General features: G+C 36.4%; 1 protein-coding gene across 11 annotated transcripts in view; it reads right to left on the bottom strand.

The window, feature by feature from the left end:
- CHD9 (chromodomain helicase DNA binding protein 9) overlaps positions 1–19,211 on the bottom strand; it is a 97,885-nt gene that overhangs the window by 38,391 nt on the left and 40,283 nt on the right. For 8 of the 11 annotated variants that reach the window (XR_012837645.1, XM_075765947.1, XM_075765951.1 and 5 more), the window contains 6 exons: positions 16,475–16,812; positions 6,434–6,545; positions 2,893–3,039; positions 1,897–1,965; positions 1,753–1,808; positions 186–303 (listed from right to left, as the gene is read on the bottom strand). Coding sequence is in view for 10 of the 11 variants with exons in the window: in XM_075765947.1 (XP_075622062.1) it covers positions 186–303; positions 1,753–1,808; positions 1,897–1,965; positions 2,893–3,039; positions 6,434–6,545; positions 16,475–16,812 (840 nt within the window). In the remaining variant the exon portion in view is untranslated. Of the gene's footprint in view, positions 1–185; positions 304–1,752; positions 1,809–1,896; positions 1,966–2,892; positions 3,040–6,433; positions 6,546–16,474; positions 16,813–17,660; positions 17,799–18,014; positions 18,364–19,211 lie in introns of those variants that run through there. The other 3 variants (XM_075765956.1, XM_075765953.1, XM_075765954.1) reach the window with 3 other exon arrangements.

The following is a 19,211-nucleotide window of genomic DNA, read 5'->3' as shown; positions in this document are numbered from 1 at the left end:
GACTCCAGAAGACTTGCTTTTAAAATTATGTTAAACAAACAACTCCCTGATGCAACCAAAAAGTCAACCCTGAAGGCTAAGTTCTACTTCTCAACATTCAGTTGTTTTATTTAAAAGCAAATTATTAATCACAATTTTACAAGGAAAAAGAAAAAAGCTTATTCAATTGTGTATTTTATACTCACATCTGCAAAAAAGTGAGCTCTTTGTGCTTGCCTTAGTTTGAATCGTTTTATTTTCTGCTGGATTCTTTTATCTTTTAAAAGTTGTTGTTCTGTGGCCCACTCACAGTGGAGATAAGAGCTAAAATTACAGAGATTAACAGTAACATATTAGTGAAAGCAAAAGCTTACTATCTATTTTTAATATACAGTTAAAATAACGTATTTGATAAACCAGAATTTCACTTAAAAAAGAACGTTTTATCATTTAAGACTGAATTCACTGTAAAGAGCGAAGATTTATTCCTCCAAATAATCATATTACAGCATCTAGTTAAAGCAATGTTTTGGGGCTAGGATCCATAGAACTATGGACTCACAAATTTCTTCCACGTGTCCTAAGAAGAGAAACAAGCATATTTAAAGTGAGCTTAAATCAAGTTTAAAATCTGACACCTCTATCAGAACGTACCCTAAGATATACAGCACTTAATGTATCAACTCTAACTTTTTCACGTCCTTCATGTGAACATGTCTTCTCAGGTACTGCTGAACTATATAGCTGAGTCCATCTCAGACATGAGTGAGGACCATCAGAGTCCACGCCAAAAAGGAACGAGCCATCGGATCGCGTTGGGAGAGAAGCACGAAGGAGCAGAGTCAAAGGAAGGAGGAAGCATGAGCCCCGGTACCTATACCACCTAACTGCACCCCAAGCGAGCCTTTCTGACGTTAGATTGGTTTGACAAAAGTACATACATTTCTTCCTCACACCCCCTTTTTAATCTATTTTCATCATTTTTTAAGCTTTTTAAGATACACGAGAAATAAAGAGGAGCTATTGCTGGGTATTACTGATTCTCAGATGAAAAGACAAACTTAGTTTTACCCCTTCAGAAAAAAAGAACTAAATGGTCTCCAGAAACATGCGAATCCAGAGTCTCAAGAAATTACATTTATTAGCAAAAATCTAATGAAATTACTCACATATGTAAAATTAAAGATGTGCTTGCCTCTTCAACATCAAGAACTGAGTAGTGACAGCAAGATACATATGAAATTTAAAACAGGAAAATATGGAAAAAGTTCTCCTCTTCATTTTTTATTCCCTGCTTCTGATGTAATTTCTGATGTAATGCTTCTGTGATTTCTATTGCTAGATTTATTTTCTTTTTAAAACAATAATACTCACTCCTACATCAACCTCTCCTAAATGTATGACACTGTAAATCTAATCTAGGTTCACAAAATAGCTCTGATTTAAATTCATGAAATTAAAATTAGCCTCAGCTGTGTAAGCCCCTGCTGAATTTAATAAATATATCTTCTCCAAAAACTCAATTCTTCTGGCAATAATGGCTGTCATCTTATTGGGCAGTGCTGGTTTCACAATACTGGTATTTTTTAAATTATTATGAATAATATAATGCAGTTTCTTAGCAATTTTAAGATTAAATTTGTAAAGGAAAACCTCAAAAGATGGCAAAATCTGGTTCTAAGTCGTCTTCAAACAATACAAAACTTTAGCACATGAATATGGTACTTAGCAGTTCAGTCAACACCTCCAGTGAAACAACTTTTTAATACTTACTAGTTCTTGTATTTTACAAAAAACTCTTCTGTTTCTACCGTCATCCCAGCAGATATCTAGGAAAGGAAATCCAGGGGAAATGTGAAATGATGGATACAACCTCCTTTTTTAAAAAAGCAACTTTATGCCATGACAATCACTTACTTCTTTCTTTATTACCCTGGAGGATAAGATTTTGTCTACAATTGCTGCATCTTCTTCACTTGGATTTTCCTATAAATGCAGAAAAACAGTGACATTATAAATTGCAGTAAATGCAGTGGATGTACCCAGAATTTCGTTATACAGATACAGAGAAATAAGAACTCTGGCAGACAGGTTTAAAAAAAAAAAAATAAAACCAGAGCATGTGTCAAGCTCAATTTAATAGATTTACTCTGAACACAAATAACAAACACGCTGTGGAATCAGGCAGACAAGGTCGTGCCTGGGAATTCCAGCAGGGCTTAGGTGTGACACAGATACAGGATTACTCAGCTCTGCCAAGACTGAAACTGTAGCTCCAGAGATAGAGAGCCAGTCTTTAAAAAGTTGCTTGAAATAAAAAAGTCACCTTCTCTCTTGTCTGTTTTGTTCCCAATCATACTATCCTTCTCTCTCCCTTACAACTTTGGCACTGCTTCGAACATCTCACAAACACTTTTTTCCCCCTCTTTCTTTCCTGCCACTTTATTTACCTAGAAGGGCTCGACAGTAAGTTTGAGTACCAGGGCTGGCACAAGTTAAACAGCATGTAAATCTGAAGGGGGGTAAAAAGGGAGGAAGATCCTTTTTGAAAATCTTGGTCAGCAGAGATTCCCACAGACTCACTTGATTTTGTACTTCTGGAAATCATGATAATATCAGCATATACTTTCTTTATATGCATACACAGCATAACACATTGTTTGAGATATACCTATGCTTAGGTCTTACCCTTAACTTCACATAAGTCAACAAATGTTTGTAACAGAAAAGAAAAATGGTAAGAAGCCATTTCTTCCAGTTTTCAAGATCTTAGCAAGATGTCACGTTAAATAAACTATGGGTTTGTAATAATAACAATAATAATGTATTCCTTCCAAGTTGTGAGCTTTATTCACTGAACTCCTTGAAACAACCACAAAGTTCCCACCACAGACCAAGGCAGTTTTAACTTACCACAAATAATTGTAAAGGCTGTTCAGCAGGTAAAGGGGCAGAATTCTTTTTGATTTTCACAGAAACTTTAGCTTCTTCTTCTGATTGCTTTCCTTCTCCTTCTTCGGCATATTTTTTCCTTTTAACTTGACGATTTGATCTTCTCTTCTGCATGCAGGAGAATAAAAACAGGTTTTACAAAAACCCTCCTCTAACGTGGATTGGAAGTTTTGGGACACTAAGCAGTACTTTAGCTGTATCAAAAACCAAAGGCCAATATTTGATAGAAAACATGAAGTATGTAAATCACAGAGGGACAGAAGTAGCCATATACTATTTTCGATCAATTAAATTACATCTTTTTCCATTTCATATAAACATTTGGTATTATTTTTAGAGTTCAAAAGCAAACATGGAACAACATTTTCAGGGTATGGGAACAAAGCTGATACATAACAGATCTCCCGTAAGTATCAGTATTTCAACAGCAATTTCATAAAGTAGTGCAACAGCAGCGTGTTACTATCCAATTCAAGAATCCAAGTGAAAGACAATATGCTGAAGTGTCTCTATTGAACAAGTGTGTTACACAAAAATTTATGAAGATTTTCATTAGATCATATTGATCAGATTGCTGATAAAGTCTGATTTGATGGCTAATAAAGTTTGAGGCTTTGTTAATGTATTCGTTTCCTCCTCCACCTTAATCAAGGTTGTTTAACAGCAGCATTTTGCTTACTTTGTGTTTTATCTCTCTAATCTTCCACTTTTGTTTCTGCAAGAGTCTGAGGACAACAAGCTCCAGTTGGAGAAATAATGTTCTGCCTAAGAAAATTATTCATTCTCACTCACTAAGTTTCGAATACTTACATTATTAGGATATTGCATATCCTTTCCACCCCTCGGTATTAGTATATGAGACACTGCATATTTAACCATGAGATTAATTTCTAAATCCATTGGGTAAATAATGATAGCAGAACCAAACAAGTCTACTAACATTTGAAAACACTGCAATCTGCTTTAGAGAACTGATCATCGCAAAAGTAAAATCAGCAAAGTAAAACAGGCTCTAGAAAAATAAATTAGTTATATTGAGCTACACAGCAAAGTGTATTTTTGTTTAGGAAAAGCCATTGCTGATTACTGTAGGCATCAGCTGGGAAAAAAACAAGTTGTGAATAGAACAAAACCCAAGATCCTGTGGTCATACTGGCTTCTGCAGAGCAGATATTAAGTAACAGTAAGATTGCAGCACAGGAACGCTCTTCCTGACAGTTAAATTCAGCCTTTGGTCTGGCTGGTATCTGGTAAAAGACCTAGCTATACTTTAACAACTACATTCAAAGTATTTTAGTAAGGTACAGTAGTAACACTACATATACAGTAAAAATCAAAGAACCATTCTCCTGGAGAAGCTGGGACAGTGCCTATATGAAACTACTCAATCAGCTTTCCACAATAAGGTAGCCAGATTAGATATTCTTCAACAAAAAGTGAGTGTGTGCAGGGTGGGGTGTTACCACAAAAACAATCTGCAGATTTAAACAGATGCACATAGGTAACAATAGTTGGCTGCAGAAGCAAATTCTAAAAAAAAAAGCCAGCCAATAGGAGCAATGCAAAATGATGTATAAATTAGAAAAAGAAGGATTTAGAACCAGGTTCAAATTTTACTTATTTGTTGAATTTTTCAAAACTTAATGAGGCATTAACTTGCATTTTCAATCCTTCTCGCTATGTCTTTTCTGAAAGTATCAAGCGATTAACAAAACATCAACAGACATAGGTTCTCCAACATATTAATATACAACCTGAGTTGTTTGAAAATAACTGTGTATTTCCCTGAGCTGAGAAGCACGGTCATAAACAAATGCTCCAAGGCACAAACTAAAGTAATACTACACATTTTTCCAAGAAATAAATCAACATATTTAAGGAAAACCCTTACTGTGAAAGTAAGAATGCAAAATGAATTAGGGGGGGAAAAAAGGCCTAAAATTGCCCCCCCAGAGCTTAGAAACAGACAGCTATTTAATACAGAAAAAGAAAGTAATGAAAACGTTTGAAAACTAAAGAATGAATTAATGAAGTAAAGCAAGTTATGTCCTTCCTGTTACACTTCTCCCAAACTCCTTTAGACGGGGCAGAGCTATGACATTCTGCAGTATAATTGTTTTCTATCCCATGCCATGCCAGTCCTTATTATCGCTACCCTGTTCCCTTCACATCAGGATCATGCAATTTGGTGATGCTCCCCGTCTATCCACACTAGAATTGAAGATGACCCTTGTGCTAGATTCAAACATCCAAAAAACCAAAAGCAATGAGAAAAAATAAATGATTTTCAGTCCTTTATATTTGTTGGTCTACAAATGTATGCCTATCTGATCACAGAACACTACTGGTAAGTTACAATACTTCAGAACCACCAACCTGTTTTCACCTCCTTCAGTATACTAAATGAACTTTCTATATCAAGACAAATTCCCTGAGAAAGAAATAATTTCATGTTCCCTTCCAGGTAACCTTTGCCTAAGACAAGCTATCACTTAAGTTAATAAAAAGTCATTCTGGAAAACAGCTTCTGATCCTTTTTTCCCCCCAGCATTATTATCTGTAAAATACTAAAGGTCAACTCAGTAACTCATAATTGTTTTCTGACATTGTCATCAAATAATGCAATTAATTTTTACTCAACAACTCCTGATTTTGAATATTGATTTCATCTCTGTGGATGAAATTGCCACAGGATAAAAACCTGTGCATTTCCAGTATATAGCATTACTTTTAACCGCATTTGCCCTAAAGCAACAAAGTTATAGTTCTGTTACTAACATACACATAAATAGGATATAATCTCTTACAAACAGTTCATACTTCTTTGTGCATAAGTTTTGTAAATAATTAGCTATGCTACTACTATGCCAGGGCAATCTTTGAAAAAAATGCAGAAAGTTACAAGGGAAATATTCCTCAAAGGAATGACCCCACCAATTTAATTCTTGATCTGGCACTTCCTTCAGAAGTATTCCAGAAGCAACTTGAGCCTATCAGCATACTGATCATTGCTCCCTTCAGATCCAACACTGCAAGAAACCAATTCTTTCCGTTTCTACAGAAGCAGAGCTCAGAAAAATAGTAAAATTTGAAACAAGCCTTTTAAATGTTCTCAAAGAGCCAGTTTCACTTATAAACATCCCTTCTATTAGGCAATCTCTGCATTTTCCCCACAAAGTCAGCCAAAGTAAGGATCAGGTCTAACTGCCAGCTCAATAGACAAGTACTTACAGTCTCAAATCTACGGACTTCTGTACTGAAATGCAACAGATACGAGCAGGGCATTGATGTCCCATTACAGAAAGGGGGCTCTAACCTGGAGGATTTTCTGACTTTCAACTAGGAAAAGTAGGTGATAATGTAAGGTTCTGCCTATGAGAGATAGGCAGCAGTGAGAGAGTAACCTGTGTCAAAATGAGTATAACTTTTTGGAGGCAAGGGGATAGACCTGGAGAAATAACACCACATATAAATTTAAAAGGGAAAAATTCTGATTACTTACCTGTGAATCTTCATCTTTCAATGGCCGCTGTGGAGTCTGTTTAGCATCAGACAATTCATCTGAAGATTCATTTTTTCTTTTCTGCTTCTTACCCAGTGTGATGATTAACTTCCTGTTAGGAAAAAAACCCCAACATCTAAGTAAACACCATATACTAGTCAACTTTAAGATTAAAAGTAACACCACATCCACTAGCAATTCCCATATTCTTCTCAGGAAGCACCACTGTCTGAAAAATGAAAAATATGTCTCAAAAAACCCAAAAAGCCACAACTTTACAGTAGACAGTATTTTATACTACTGAGTTTCTCTACAGGCAAGCAGTTACCTTACTATCGCAAACTCCTCTGTATCATATGTATTTTAAATCTACAAATGAGTAAGAGATGCAAAATGCAACATTTAAACTAACTGACAATGGTAAACTATACAAAGCTAGCATAAATACCATCTGCAGATGACGACAGTAAATGATATAACAAACAGTTTATCATTGCAAAATATACCTTCTCTTATTTTTACTCAAAAAACAGCTATGGACAATAACCTAAAATCATTCAAAACTGACATGCAAAACTTGAATGTTTAAGTCATTCAATGCTAAAAATGAGGGAGTTGCATGAATTCTTTTTGCCCTTTAAAAAAAAGTAAAGAGCAGCTGTATTCAAAACCCAGTAATTTTATCTGTAAGAAATCTTAGAACCTCTCAGAATATGTTAAGAGCCAACTTATTGCGCTGAATAAATTAGTTAAATTCTAATGAAAAAGCACCAATTATTTCTTTGTTCAGATTTAAAGGTTACACTGTAAAATCACGGTATCAATTCATCCGATTTGTTTTTAACTAAAGGATGTCAAAATATTTATTTTTTCATATTTGAAATGTGCCAAATACTCCTCTATAAATATGTTTTCAGTGGCATAAATGCAGAATGATGACAAACTATCCAATAAAATCACAGATAAAGAGCTGTCCTAAAATATATATTTTATACAGTAACAAATCATCAGATCTGTGTAACAGAAAATGAGGTAATCGTTCCAGTTTACAAGCCTCTTCTGCCATTTTCCAGAATAAATGAAACATAAGACTTTAGTCTTTATACAGACAATACAAGTTATTTTACACCAAAGTAACACCAAATACATTGGCCACCTGAAAAAAACCACCCATGAGAAGGTAGTAGTTTAAACACTTGTATCTCATTTGCTTCTCTTTGCAAATGTCCAAGTAAGAGAACTATCACATATTTACTACATCCAAACTAACAGTCCACACAGAAAATGAAAATCTTAAATTACCAAAACAACATGGATAGTTTAAGCGCCATGGCTTCCAAAGGATTATAGGCATATTTTTAGAAGCAACGAACACTTTCATTGGTTTTCAATAGTTAACCGCTAGGTATGTTCAGAGGAAAAGTTAAAAAAAAATTAAAGAAAACATTCTCCACTTGCATAATTTTTACTTCTAGTATGACATGAATGGCACTGGTGAACACACGTTGAAAATAAGCTGCACTAAGCACAATCACAGATCTGCTCGTTCACAGAGCTGCTTGCTCAAAAGTAAATTCTGGTCCTCAAGTCCTTGCTTTTCATTAGGTGTTCTCAATTTAATTATTACTTAGAAAACAATTTTCATAATTGCAGGAAATAATTTCAACAATGAACACATTGGTTTTCCTACTGTCTTCAAGAGTAGTTTGGGGCTTTTCCCCCCCTTGCTTTTCAAACTCTGATTAGGACTCTTTTTCTTTTCTGTTAAGACTCCTGGATTCTCAGGTATTTCTCCAATATGACTCTTTCTGGTGATGGACTTAGATAAACCACTTTTTCCATTTTTATATCACTTTGTTTCATAGAATTATGAAATATTATGAAACAGTGTGAGATTAGCACCTGTCAGCTGATACATCGAATTAGCTAATGTATTCCAAAGTGATGCAGACAAGGCACACTGTGATTGAACTTCTGAGCTCGTTGTTCGATGGAGTTCTAGATGTTAAAATTTAACATGGATTTAAAGGGAAACCTCATAAACCTATGAGTGAGAATTTCTTGGAAAACCAGTAAATTCATGAAATGGTACCTGTCCCACAGTTCCTGATTTGCATCTTTGGAGTTTGGGAAAATATTAGGAAGTACCACATACAGTTTCCCTGTTCTTAAATTCTTCCCATTGCATCTGCTTCTGACCATAGCTGCAGAGAGGACAGTAGGCTAGATGAAACTCTGGTCTCACTTGGGTGTGCACTCATCTGAACTTTCCCCTAGGTTATTAAGCACAGCAAGCTGTGCTCATCTGGACCTGTCTCTTGTCAATATTTTAAATGAAATAACTGGACACAGAGTATATTCAATCCAGTGAACTCACATGATATAATTTGTAAGTTAATATTTTTTCCACCAGTGACTAAGATCCCAAGTATTCTCTTTGACTTTGAGCAAAGGCATTAAAGGCCTGATGCATGTACGGCATGTAGAGATGCCTGTGAATATGACACACATTTTGATTTTTAAATGAACAAGACTATAACTAACAATGAACAAAAAGGATAACTGAAATGTTCTTTCATCAAATAAGTGTTAAGATGTAAGTCAAATTGGAAGGGGTCTCTGGAGGACATCTGGTCCCTACTCAAAGCCAACTTCAGAGATCTTTTATGTTTCTCACTGCAGTCAAGTTCTGCTTATCTCCAAGGCTGACACCTTCCCGGTGTCCTCTATTCCAAATTTTGATACTCCTTTGTGAAATGGTAGATTAAAATGCTTCAAAAATGCATATTGCTATGTTAAGCATTTGTATCCGTGCAACCATAGTTCATCCTCATTTCATGCACTCGTGCCTAATATTTTAGGGTCAGGTTCCTTTTGGATTCGAGAAGCATAATATTAAGAAAGGCGATGACTATTTTACTATGGGTTGTAGTGATCCATTGAACAGCAGAGGATTTTAAGGACTTTCTATTTTAGAAAATGAGCTTATTTTGTGACTAGACTGCTCTACCGACATCTTTCCTTACACATTTTTTCCTCTCCTTCTCTGTAGCTATAGTCTCCCTCCTTGTGTTCACCTCCCGCTCTGCCCCTGCTGCAGTCTTACACATAATATTCCATTTCTCTGTCAGCTTTTAAGTCTTATCTTGCTCTTGTGTTCCCTACCCCCAGTACTTCTCTTCACAAGCATCTCTCTGAAATTTTCTTAACATCTTTTCTACATGTTGCAGATCAGAATGTTTCCTCCTCTATACGGATATGGTGCCAATGAGAGGAATAAATGCACAGCATCACTTCTTTCTGATCCCATGCCCAGAACTACAATGCTCCTTGCTATCAAAAGTTGCTGAACGACAGTATGGTGCTAAAGTCACGCATTCCTATTAGTAAAAATGCAATCTGCTCATATTTTGGCCAAAAACTTCTAAAAAAAATCTGCTATATGAAAACAATGATTTTCAGAAGCTTGTAAATTAGATCAATTCTGTGAAAATTTTTCATTGAAAGAGCAAGTTCTCTTGCCAGTTTATAAATTTCTGCATGAAAGCATAAAGATCCTTGGCTAAAATCCCTTTTTCCACCCCGAAACAAACTGTTCTGAACAGAAACTATCTATTCTGTGTCTATGAAAAGAAAAAAGCACACTGTAGACACAGAATAAATAATATTACTAGACTCCATGCCAATTTCACTTTCTTTTGCCTTTTTAAATTTAAAATGTATCTTATTACATAACATCTAGAAATACTTCAACAATTAGACAATGTCGATTTCTTCAAAGCGTTATTTCCTTCTTCTCTAACTACAAAGTAAAGACTACAAACTAAAGATGCTGAGAAACCAATGGAGAAGGTTAAAAAGAAGCCATCCCATGAGCAATTATTACTCCTGATTCCCAGCACAAGACTCCTAACGTGGTTTAGATCCACAAAACTAAAAGAAAGTACCAGTGAGACCACCAGGAACCACTATTTGAGGAGCACTGCAACTTCTTTCTTATAAATTAAGAAAGGGTAAGAATCTGTTCCATTCCCCTTCTGTTTGATAGCAGAGAACACAACAGAAGAGTTGTCAGCACTTTAAACAGCTTTACAATTATAAAGAACAGTTTTCAAAGCTTTCCAAATAGTGAACATGAGGGAGTATTAAAGAGGAAAGAAAAGAAAAACAGCAAATGTGTATCAGGCATGTAAGAATAAGTATTGCTGGCCTTCGATACATGCCTTTAATACATCATTGTACTTCAATTTTCCCAAAACAGAGAAACACCAGGTAACTAATTACTAAGGTCCAAAGCCACCTCCCAAATATTTTAATTTGTAGTCAAAGCACTTTGTTACATTGCTAGCAATAAAACTCCTATGTTATCAACAGTATTAGTTATTTCTTTATCACCAAAACCTTCGCTAAAAATCTTCTCTACTAGCAAAATACAAAGCAGGTATTTCCTTGACAAGATAGTGTATCTTCTTGGAATGAGAGTTATATTGCTGGTAGAAAACCAGTTGCTCTCATCCTTTTAGCATATGTTTAATAAATAATATTAACACAGTAATATTAGCCATTGTCTCCTTCTCCAGTTATATTTCAAATTAATTTTTGGATTGTGCACAGATTTTTAAAACACTCCTATAATCTTAGTAGAACCAACAACCATTTCAAGCTCATACAATATTGAATAATGCAACAGAACAAACAAGTGTTTAGTTATTTATTCAATAAAACCACACTATTTTGCACTCATGTATTTTGCAGTAGAAACTCAAGATTACATCACTTAGACCCAACTTACACATCAAAACTAGAAGCTCGGAGCAGAGAAAACGTCACCAAAGAGCCACAGCTCAGTGCATGCAAAGACATTCCTGAAGGATGATCGAATTTGGAATTTGTGTGCCATCTCTAATCACAACAGAGGTTATAATCTAACAGATCTAACAGAACAAAAAGATTCAGTGAGATCTCCACCCATTGAGCATAGATCTGTTAGCCAACAGATCTGACTTACACGAAACACAGAAGACCACTCACAATGTTTGCCTTCGAGGAAATTCACTTCAAGTTCTTGCTTTTAAACTTAAATGATACAAGATCAGCGTAACCGGAGAACCGCTTCCTTTCCACCCCGATCCCCACGTCTCCTGTTGCTAATTGAGTTTACAAAGGTTTCAAACCTATCATATCAACAAGCACTCATATAAAGATTTTCTGTCAGGATCTTGGCTCCCAAAAAAGCTCTGTATTGTACACACTACATGTGACATCTACTTCAAGGCAACAAGGACATTTACACATCTGAGTAGTGAAAAGGATCACATAGGACTTGCTGAATTCACTACCACATAATGTAAGGGTTAATAAAAAGAAATAATCCACCACTGCTCTTTCAGCACATGAAACAATACAGTCACTTCTGATAACAGGAAACAGTTTTGAACTTAAGGACTACCACCCTGAATCAAACTTGTGTAAATCGAATTCTTAGGATGTGGGGGATTTATTTGTTTAAACTATGCTGTGATAAAAAAAAAGTAGTCTACTGATATTGTCCTTTACATCACCAATGCAGAGCTGCTGTTTTTCATCAGGGCCATGATATTTAATTTTATGTTTGAGTACGTGGGAATACATTGAGAGCTATAAAACCTAAATGCCAATCTAATTTTTTGAACAACAGAATGTTCACAAATTCATAAATCTTCTATCCTTCATATCAAATGGTAAGAAGTAGACCTTTTAGTTTAAATATGCATCACCTTAAATGGAAGAAGTAGAATTATAATCAGTTAGAAAAAGCTTATAAGTGTAAAGTTCTATGCAAAAATATAAAGGGTTTATATAGATTCCTAAACATCAACACACCTTGGTAAATAGCCAGGATATGAAAAGTGGTTCTGCAGTCCTCAGAAAAATTATGAGGTTAATTTTAAAGAATTAACTTGGTCAGTAATCAATGCATAAAGCAAACTGGTTACTTAATTTGGTAATACTGAATTTATTATACATGTGTTATTCTACTTCTAATACTTTCTGTCATACACTTACAACGTTCTTGGTAATAGAATTTAATCATTTATCTTCACCAATGCTTAAGGCACAGAAACTTTACTGAATCCAGCTCTAAACCATTTGACTGAAATGAACAAGCATTATTTCTTTGACTTCAACAGGTCAGAGGATTAACAACCTTAATCCTCACCTTTAGAAAGAAACTACAGCCTGCCTAGAACGTAACTGCTAGTAATTTATAACTAGCAACGATCAACTGGAAAGAATCATGCTATAATTTTTTTTCTGTACAAGTAGATCTCAGAGGAATCACTAAGGAAAAATGTTGATAGTTAACATGAAGCCCCCAAACACATACCAATTATGTTTAATTAGCAAGGGCGGGGGGGAAGAGTGTTTAAAAAACATCCTGTCCTTTACATCCCCTAAATTAAGACACATTCATCTTGATCCTAGATGAGGGCTACTCAATTTCAGCAAAAGCTGTATTGCATTACATTCAAAAGTAGATTTTTTTTTTTTTTTTTAACTGATGGCTACCAGGCAATTTTATCAAGGTCTGTTCAGCAACTGGTGTATCAGCTCCAGCTCTGCCACATCAGCGACGCAGAGTCACAGATGGACAACTGCGTAACTCTGCAAATCCCCCTCAAGAGCAATACAGGACATGCCACGCAGGATATGCTATACGGGCAGGAGCCTCATAAGATCCCAGTAAAGTTCATTATCACAATCTAAATAAGAGTTTGCTGTTTGAGTGCTGCCCTAGGTATAATTGTGCTTACATTGGAAAAGCTATATTCGATGGTAGCAGAGATGTTAAAGGTCAAATTAAAATCATTCTCCAAACACTTCTCAAAAAAAAAAAAAAAATCAATGTATTTGTTAGTAGTTTCTGCTCTTTCAGCTTGGTAGCAGCCTGCAAATCAAACAGGAGTCACCCGAACCATAAGCCTGACTTCTGCTCTTCTCAAACACACCTAACTCCACACCACCTCCTGCACCAGTCTGGCTCTCAGAATCCAAACTGAATCAGTGTATTTAACAGTTACTGCATGTTAAATGTGTTTGCTATAGAAAACACTGAATGAAATGAAAGATATTCATCTGGGATGGATATACCCTAGTGGAACTCCTTCTAAAAAACAGAAGACAGATGCACCCAAACAAATTCTATGCTACTGTTAAAAACATATACTTAGCTTATTCTTTTCTACTGTAGAACTTTATTGGCTGTAAGGTTTCATTCATGATTTTATTGCTTTTAGAAGAACTACAGTTGATAACAGTTTATAAGAGTCGGAAATTGTTTTTGAAATTTGTTGGAAATCGATCTTTTTAATCATGAGGGAACTTTTTACTGTCTTCAGGTATTTTCCCTGCTTAAATGCAAGCAATGTCATATATACAACTTTGCTATTTTTGTAAGTTTTTTTCCTTATTGAGTAAAAAGAAAAAAAAATTTCTCTTGCAGTTTTAAACAGATTTCAAAAATCCTTATTTCCAAGAGAAAAACAGAAGTTTTCATTGAATTGTGGTCCTCCCTTCCCCTTCTTGCCCAGTAAGGCACTTGTATTCTAAACGTATTATTTTAGCATGGTAAAATTTTCTCCCAAGGTTCAGAGTTTGTTTTCTTTTAAGATATATGAGAAAATCAATGTAGCAACCCACACATTTAAAACCCTAATCCTATTTTGACATAACAATCATTTCCAGGATGTTCTTAGATTTGTTAAGAAATACTTTCCTAAGAACGTAAGATAGGAAGAAACCTTTGGAAGAGTTGTTTAGCCTTCTAAAACCCTTATTAGTTACTGAGTTTAATTTTGTTCTTCTCTAAATAGAACAAATTTTATTAATCACATAATTTTTTTTAACCACCTCTGAAAAGACAAGCATAGCCATTCTATAGTAAATATTCTTCTTATATAAGATCAATAGTTACATTTCCATAGAAAAGAGAGTCCAGTAAGAGTACTCTTTACAAAAGAAATCGAGGCCTTCTTGCAATTACTGCTCTTCAAAACCACTGTAGTATATTCTTTGCTAAATGGTTAATATTTTTATGTACTTACATAAAGAATATAAAATGGTGCTAACACAACACCACATTAAGTTGCTTGGGTACAGAAAATGAAGTATGTGGATGTCTCAAAGCATTTGATTTACTGCTGTCCACAAAAAGACATAGAAATTGTGTAAAATCTGTACTATATAGCTCTAGAAAACTCTCTTCACTGCTCTTTAACAACATCCGACTGCTAAATCTTTAGGTATGTGTCCCACATCATTAAAGTAATACCTGGCAGCATGAGTATGTTAACAGAGTACTACTGGGGCATTAGTTGATTAAACTGGTAAATAATAGGGAGACAATGCACAGCTCAATGCAAAATTATGAGAAGTTGACCATACTTAATTAAACAGGAGTCTCTCTACCAGCTTCAGTGTATTTTGGATCAAGCCCAAATATCATGGTTAAAAACACAGTTTGAGAAACGTCTATTTCTCAGCTGACGCTGTCTCATGATATCTTGAAAACTGACCCTAACTGATGGGCACAGCTAAGCGTTTCATGAAGATAGAAAACTGAATGCAGAAATACAAATCAAAGGTAACAGTTTATTTCACTTTCCTGATTAAAACCAGTAAAAATGTTATGGGAACTACGTAGTATATCATAAGGATGACATTTTGGCAGGTTTTGTTAATTATCCAAAAGAACGAATGAAAAGCACACTAAGGGAGATTCGCATAAAGCTGCAGGAAACTGTCACTAGCTAAACAACAGTTTTCTGATTAGACTCACAAAATGCCTGTTATAGAACAGAAGTAAATGCAGAAACATGAAAGTGAAATCAACTTTGGAAATATGCATCCAAAATCCCACTTTAAACAAGACAGAGAAAAAAAAAAAAGGGAAGCACTATAGAGTGCACTTAAGAGTACTATGTTGCAGCGTTCACATGCCAACCCATAACAAGAAGAGAAATTAAGACCATGAAAGTTCAGCTAAAGAATCAAGTTGAGTTTAGAGCGGTAACCTTTATAGTATAAGGTCACTTCTCAAGGAAGTTGTTTACTTTGAACATGTAAGAAAAGCACTGATCTCTAGGAAAAAAAAAAAAAAAAAGAAAATGCAGAGAAATGGGCTGATTAAAAGAACATTCATTTCTGCTGCATATACATGAGAACATACATATGTATATGAGACATTTAAACTTGGGCAAATATGCCAGTTAATATTTCTGCTACCACAAAAAGAGCATGGATTTCAAAAATAAAAATCAGACTGTAGCTAAGATTTCCATTTCAAGTCCTGACTGACACACTTAACATTGGAAATTACACACTTTCAAAGCATACAGCAGAACTGCGTTAGCTCTGGAGTCAGGAGACGTGCCACCTACTGAATACCTTGAGTGTTCTAACATCTTTTGAAAGTTCCTTACCCAAGGTAGCCACCCAGTTTAACCCAGCTGAGTCTGCAAAAATTTTAAGAGGGCAGATCAAATTGATACGACTGAAGACTACAAAGTGCTTAGAATACAAATTTTCCAGTGCGCACTTCATTTTTTAATACATGTCATATCTATAAGAATATTCACTTGCTAGCAAGTTCATTAAGCTACATAGGGAGAAACTGGAAGCTTATCATGCACACTGTATTGAAGATACATGCCAAAGTTGATAAAGACAGCATTTATAATATCAGATAAACTTAATTTGGAGTCGGAACTGATTACAACACTAGATGAAAGATACTTTGGTCTTGTCTATGCTTCAAAGTAAGTATAGAATATTTTAGGATATGAATTTAAAATTATTCCTTTCAAAAGGATAGTCCTACAATGATTTTATCTAAAAAGAAAACAGAGCATTCTTGTTCCTGAATGAGAGTCCACACATGGACTTAATCAGGAAGAATTTTGTGTAGGCAGTGGAGAACATTTTATTATCAGTAAGCAGTTTTCATTTTAATCAAGGATTTACAGTCTGAAGAGAAGTAACAAGACATTTTAATCTACTTACCCAATTTTTGTCTTCTCTTTAATTTTGGACGAGGAACCAGTTTTCGGTTTTTTGCTCTCCTTGTCCTTTGGTTTGGATTTAACTTTTCTACCCTTCTTTTCCTCTTTTCCTTCAGCTGAAACACTGGGGAAGTTTTCAGGACTCATTACTCGTGGAATGTTTCTCTCTCCTCTCTCTTTTGCTTTTGCAATCGCTTCAGATATTATGCGATTTGCCTTCTCTTGTTTACTTTCTGAGTCTGCTTTTTTCTTCTGCTTCTTTTCAGACATTGCCCTCACCTGGGTATTCTGCAACTTAGTATATGATCCTGAACCATCAGTCTTCTTGGAGGAAGGAGGCTGTAGCAAGAAACAAAAAGTAAATAAAATCACCTTATTTTAAGAACATAAACATTTCTCAAAAGCACGAATGTTTTTCATCTGGATATGCATTTAAAAACATTAAACTGGCAGGGACTCATGCAGACACAAAAGAGAAGGAATTCCGTTTATACCACAGAATGGCGTGGGTTTCAGAATAACTACATCAATTGTGGGCTTTAAACAGCCAATCCATGTACTGAAAATCAGTAAAAAGTATCTTTCGGACATTCTCTCAGCCTTCTTTCCACCTCTGTAGTTAGCGACACTGTTCCTTAACCTTCCAAGCATTCCCATACATTTGACACACACCTCCAACGCCCCCAATAAATGTTCTTCTCATAAGATCTGAAAAAGCAAAGAACTCCCGAAGGTAACAGCATCAGTATGTTGCCCTTGGTAAGATACCGGGAGCAGAGATACCGTAAAGCAGACGAAAGACCTACAGGACGAACTCGGTGGTGAACACAACAGATGCTCAAAGAAAATCAAGATTAAAAACCGAACAAAAGATCAAACTAAAATTATACAGCTCTACATTCCCAACGAGATCAGAAAGCAGTATTCGTTTTGTTTAGGACAACATCAAGTCAGTGCCTTAGTTCGAAAATGCAACTTGTTTTTATTTTCAGGGGTTTAATCACCATTTCATCGCCGCAGAACTGTTTACCCTCTGAAGGCAATGTTGGGATTAGCAGCCTCTCTAACCAGGCTAGCAGACATGTTTTTGCTTTCCTCCCCTCCCCCTTCCCCTTTGAGGAATGGAAAGAATTTCCTATTCAAACAGACAAAAACCCCAGCAGATAACAGTTCTGTTACGTTCTCACCCGTAAATGCGCCTCTGCCTACAGCACGAAGAAAAGCCACCAGGAATTTCCCAAGCCATTTTCTGGCCCAAGCCCGCGCACTCCGCGGGGTTCCTTCTGGAGGGGCCTGACGAGAGGCTCACGGCCGCGCTGCAGCCCCAGGAGCGGCCGGGCTCCGGATCGCCCCAAAATGCCACCCTAAGGCCTGCTGCCTCGAACAAACAACCCGGACTCGAGAAAACGGCAACAAGCTCAAGATGGCGATGCAGCACGGCTCCCGCAGCAGCAGCCAGTAATAAGGAAGGTTATTCAATCCCATTAGCCTTTTAGCCCAAAGAACCCCTCCTCCTCCCACTCATTCAGGCTCTCACTTACCCTTCCTCTTGGCCTCTTCGCTGAAGACATTTTTGGCGTCAGACAAAGGCTTGCCCTCTGCTTTTTCAGCACCTCAGGCAGTGCTCAAGAGAAAAGCATTGAAAGAAGATTGCTAAATGGCCTATTTAGCGAGCCGCAGCCAAGATATGCACAACCCTCCACAAACGCACATTGTGATTTATCAACATATTCCCCCCTTGGCAGGCACCCATCCACCGATCCTCCCGCTCAGGTATGGCAAGGGCTGCCCGCCTCCCCTCCAGAGCGGGCCTGCAACAACGGCTCTAAGCAGATAGCCGGATTCCAACAAAGCACAGAAAGAAATGAATGCACAAAGCATCAAAATGCATCAGCATGAATATTAGAGATGTCGTTAAAAATACTGACTCCTTCTGCGGAAGTAGGCCAGCAGATGGTGCTACCCGTTATTATTCCATTAGACTCTGCAGTTTAACCCCCAACGGACTGCTCTTCCCTGCGTGTGGTGCGGGCATTAACTCTTACTTTTCCGCCTCACGCAGCTCTGCCGCCGCCGCTTCCTCGCTGGGACAGAAAATCATGGGAATTGAGCGGTTTTCCATCCGAGACGTCAATTCATGGCAACTCTGAGGTTCCAGTTCTCTCATCGAAACGGGGCCGGGGGACGGCACAGGGAGACAGAGACTAAAATCCGAGTCTGCAGCCTCAATCACATTTTGCTCTCCAATGTACTTTAATTTTTTACTTTACCCTGAATTCATTACAGTGATTGTACAAGCCTTTGCTTACAGACCTCCCTGCTTCCTACAGAAAATGGAAGAACTCCTTAATTTGACTTTATCCCTCCGCTCCCTGCCCAGACCTACGGGACACTTTGCGGTGAAAATCTCCTCAGTTACATGGTAAACTCCTCTTCATTCCAAGGTTGCTTTAAAGTGCTATTTGAAAAGATCACACAAGTTTTTAAATATGCATTGTCAACATATCAAATAAAACAAAAAACCAAGATATGATGGATTTTTTGAAAGGTTATTAAAAAACCAAGAAGCTTTTGACAGCTCCATCCTAGCGATACCCTTTTTTCTCAAAAGTCCATTAAAGAAGTATGAAGAAAGATAAGGATTTGATTTCTGTTTTGCTTAAGATATACATTTATTTTGTGATACATATGTGGTTTTCCATAGAAAATTTAAAATACTGCAAGGCTTGTAAAGATAA

Source organism: Balearica regulorum, chromosome 13 (assembly GCF_011004875.1).
Source record: "Balearica regulorum gibbericeps isolate bBalReg1 chromosome 13, bBalReg1.pri, whole genome shotgun sequence".
Lineage (NCBI taxonomy): Eukaryota > Metazoa > Chordata > Aves > Gruiformes > Gruidae > Balearica > Balearica regulorum.
This window is presented reverse-complemented; position numbering and strand designations above follow the sequence as displayed.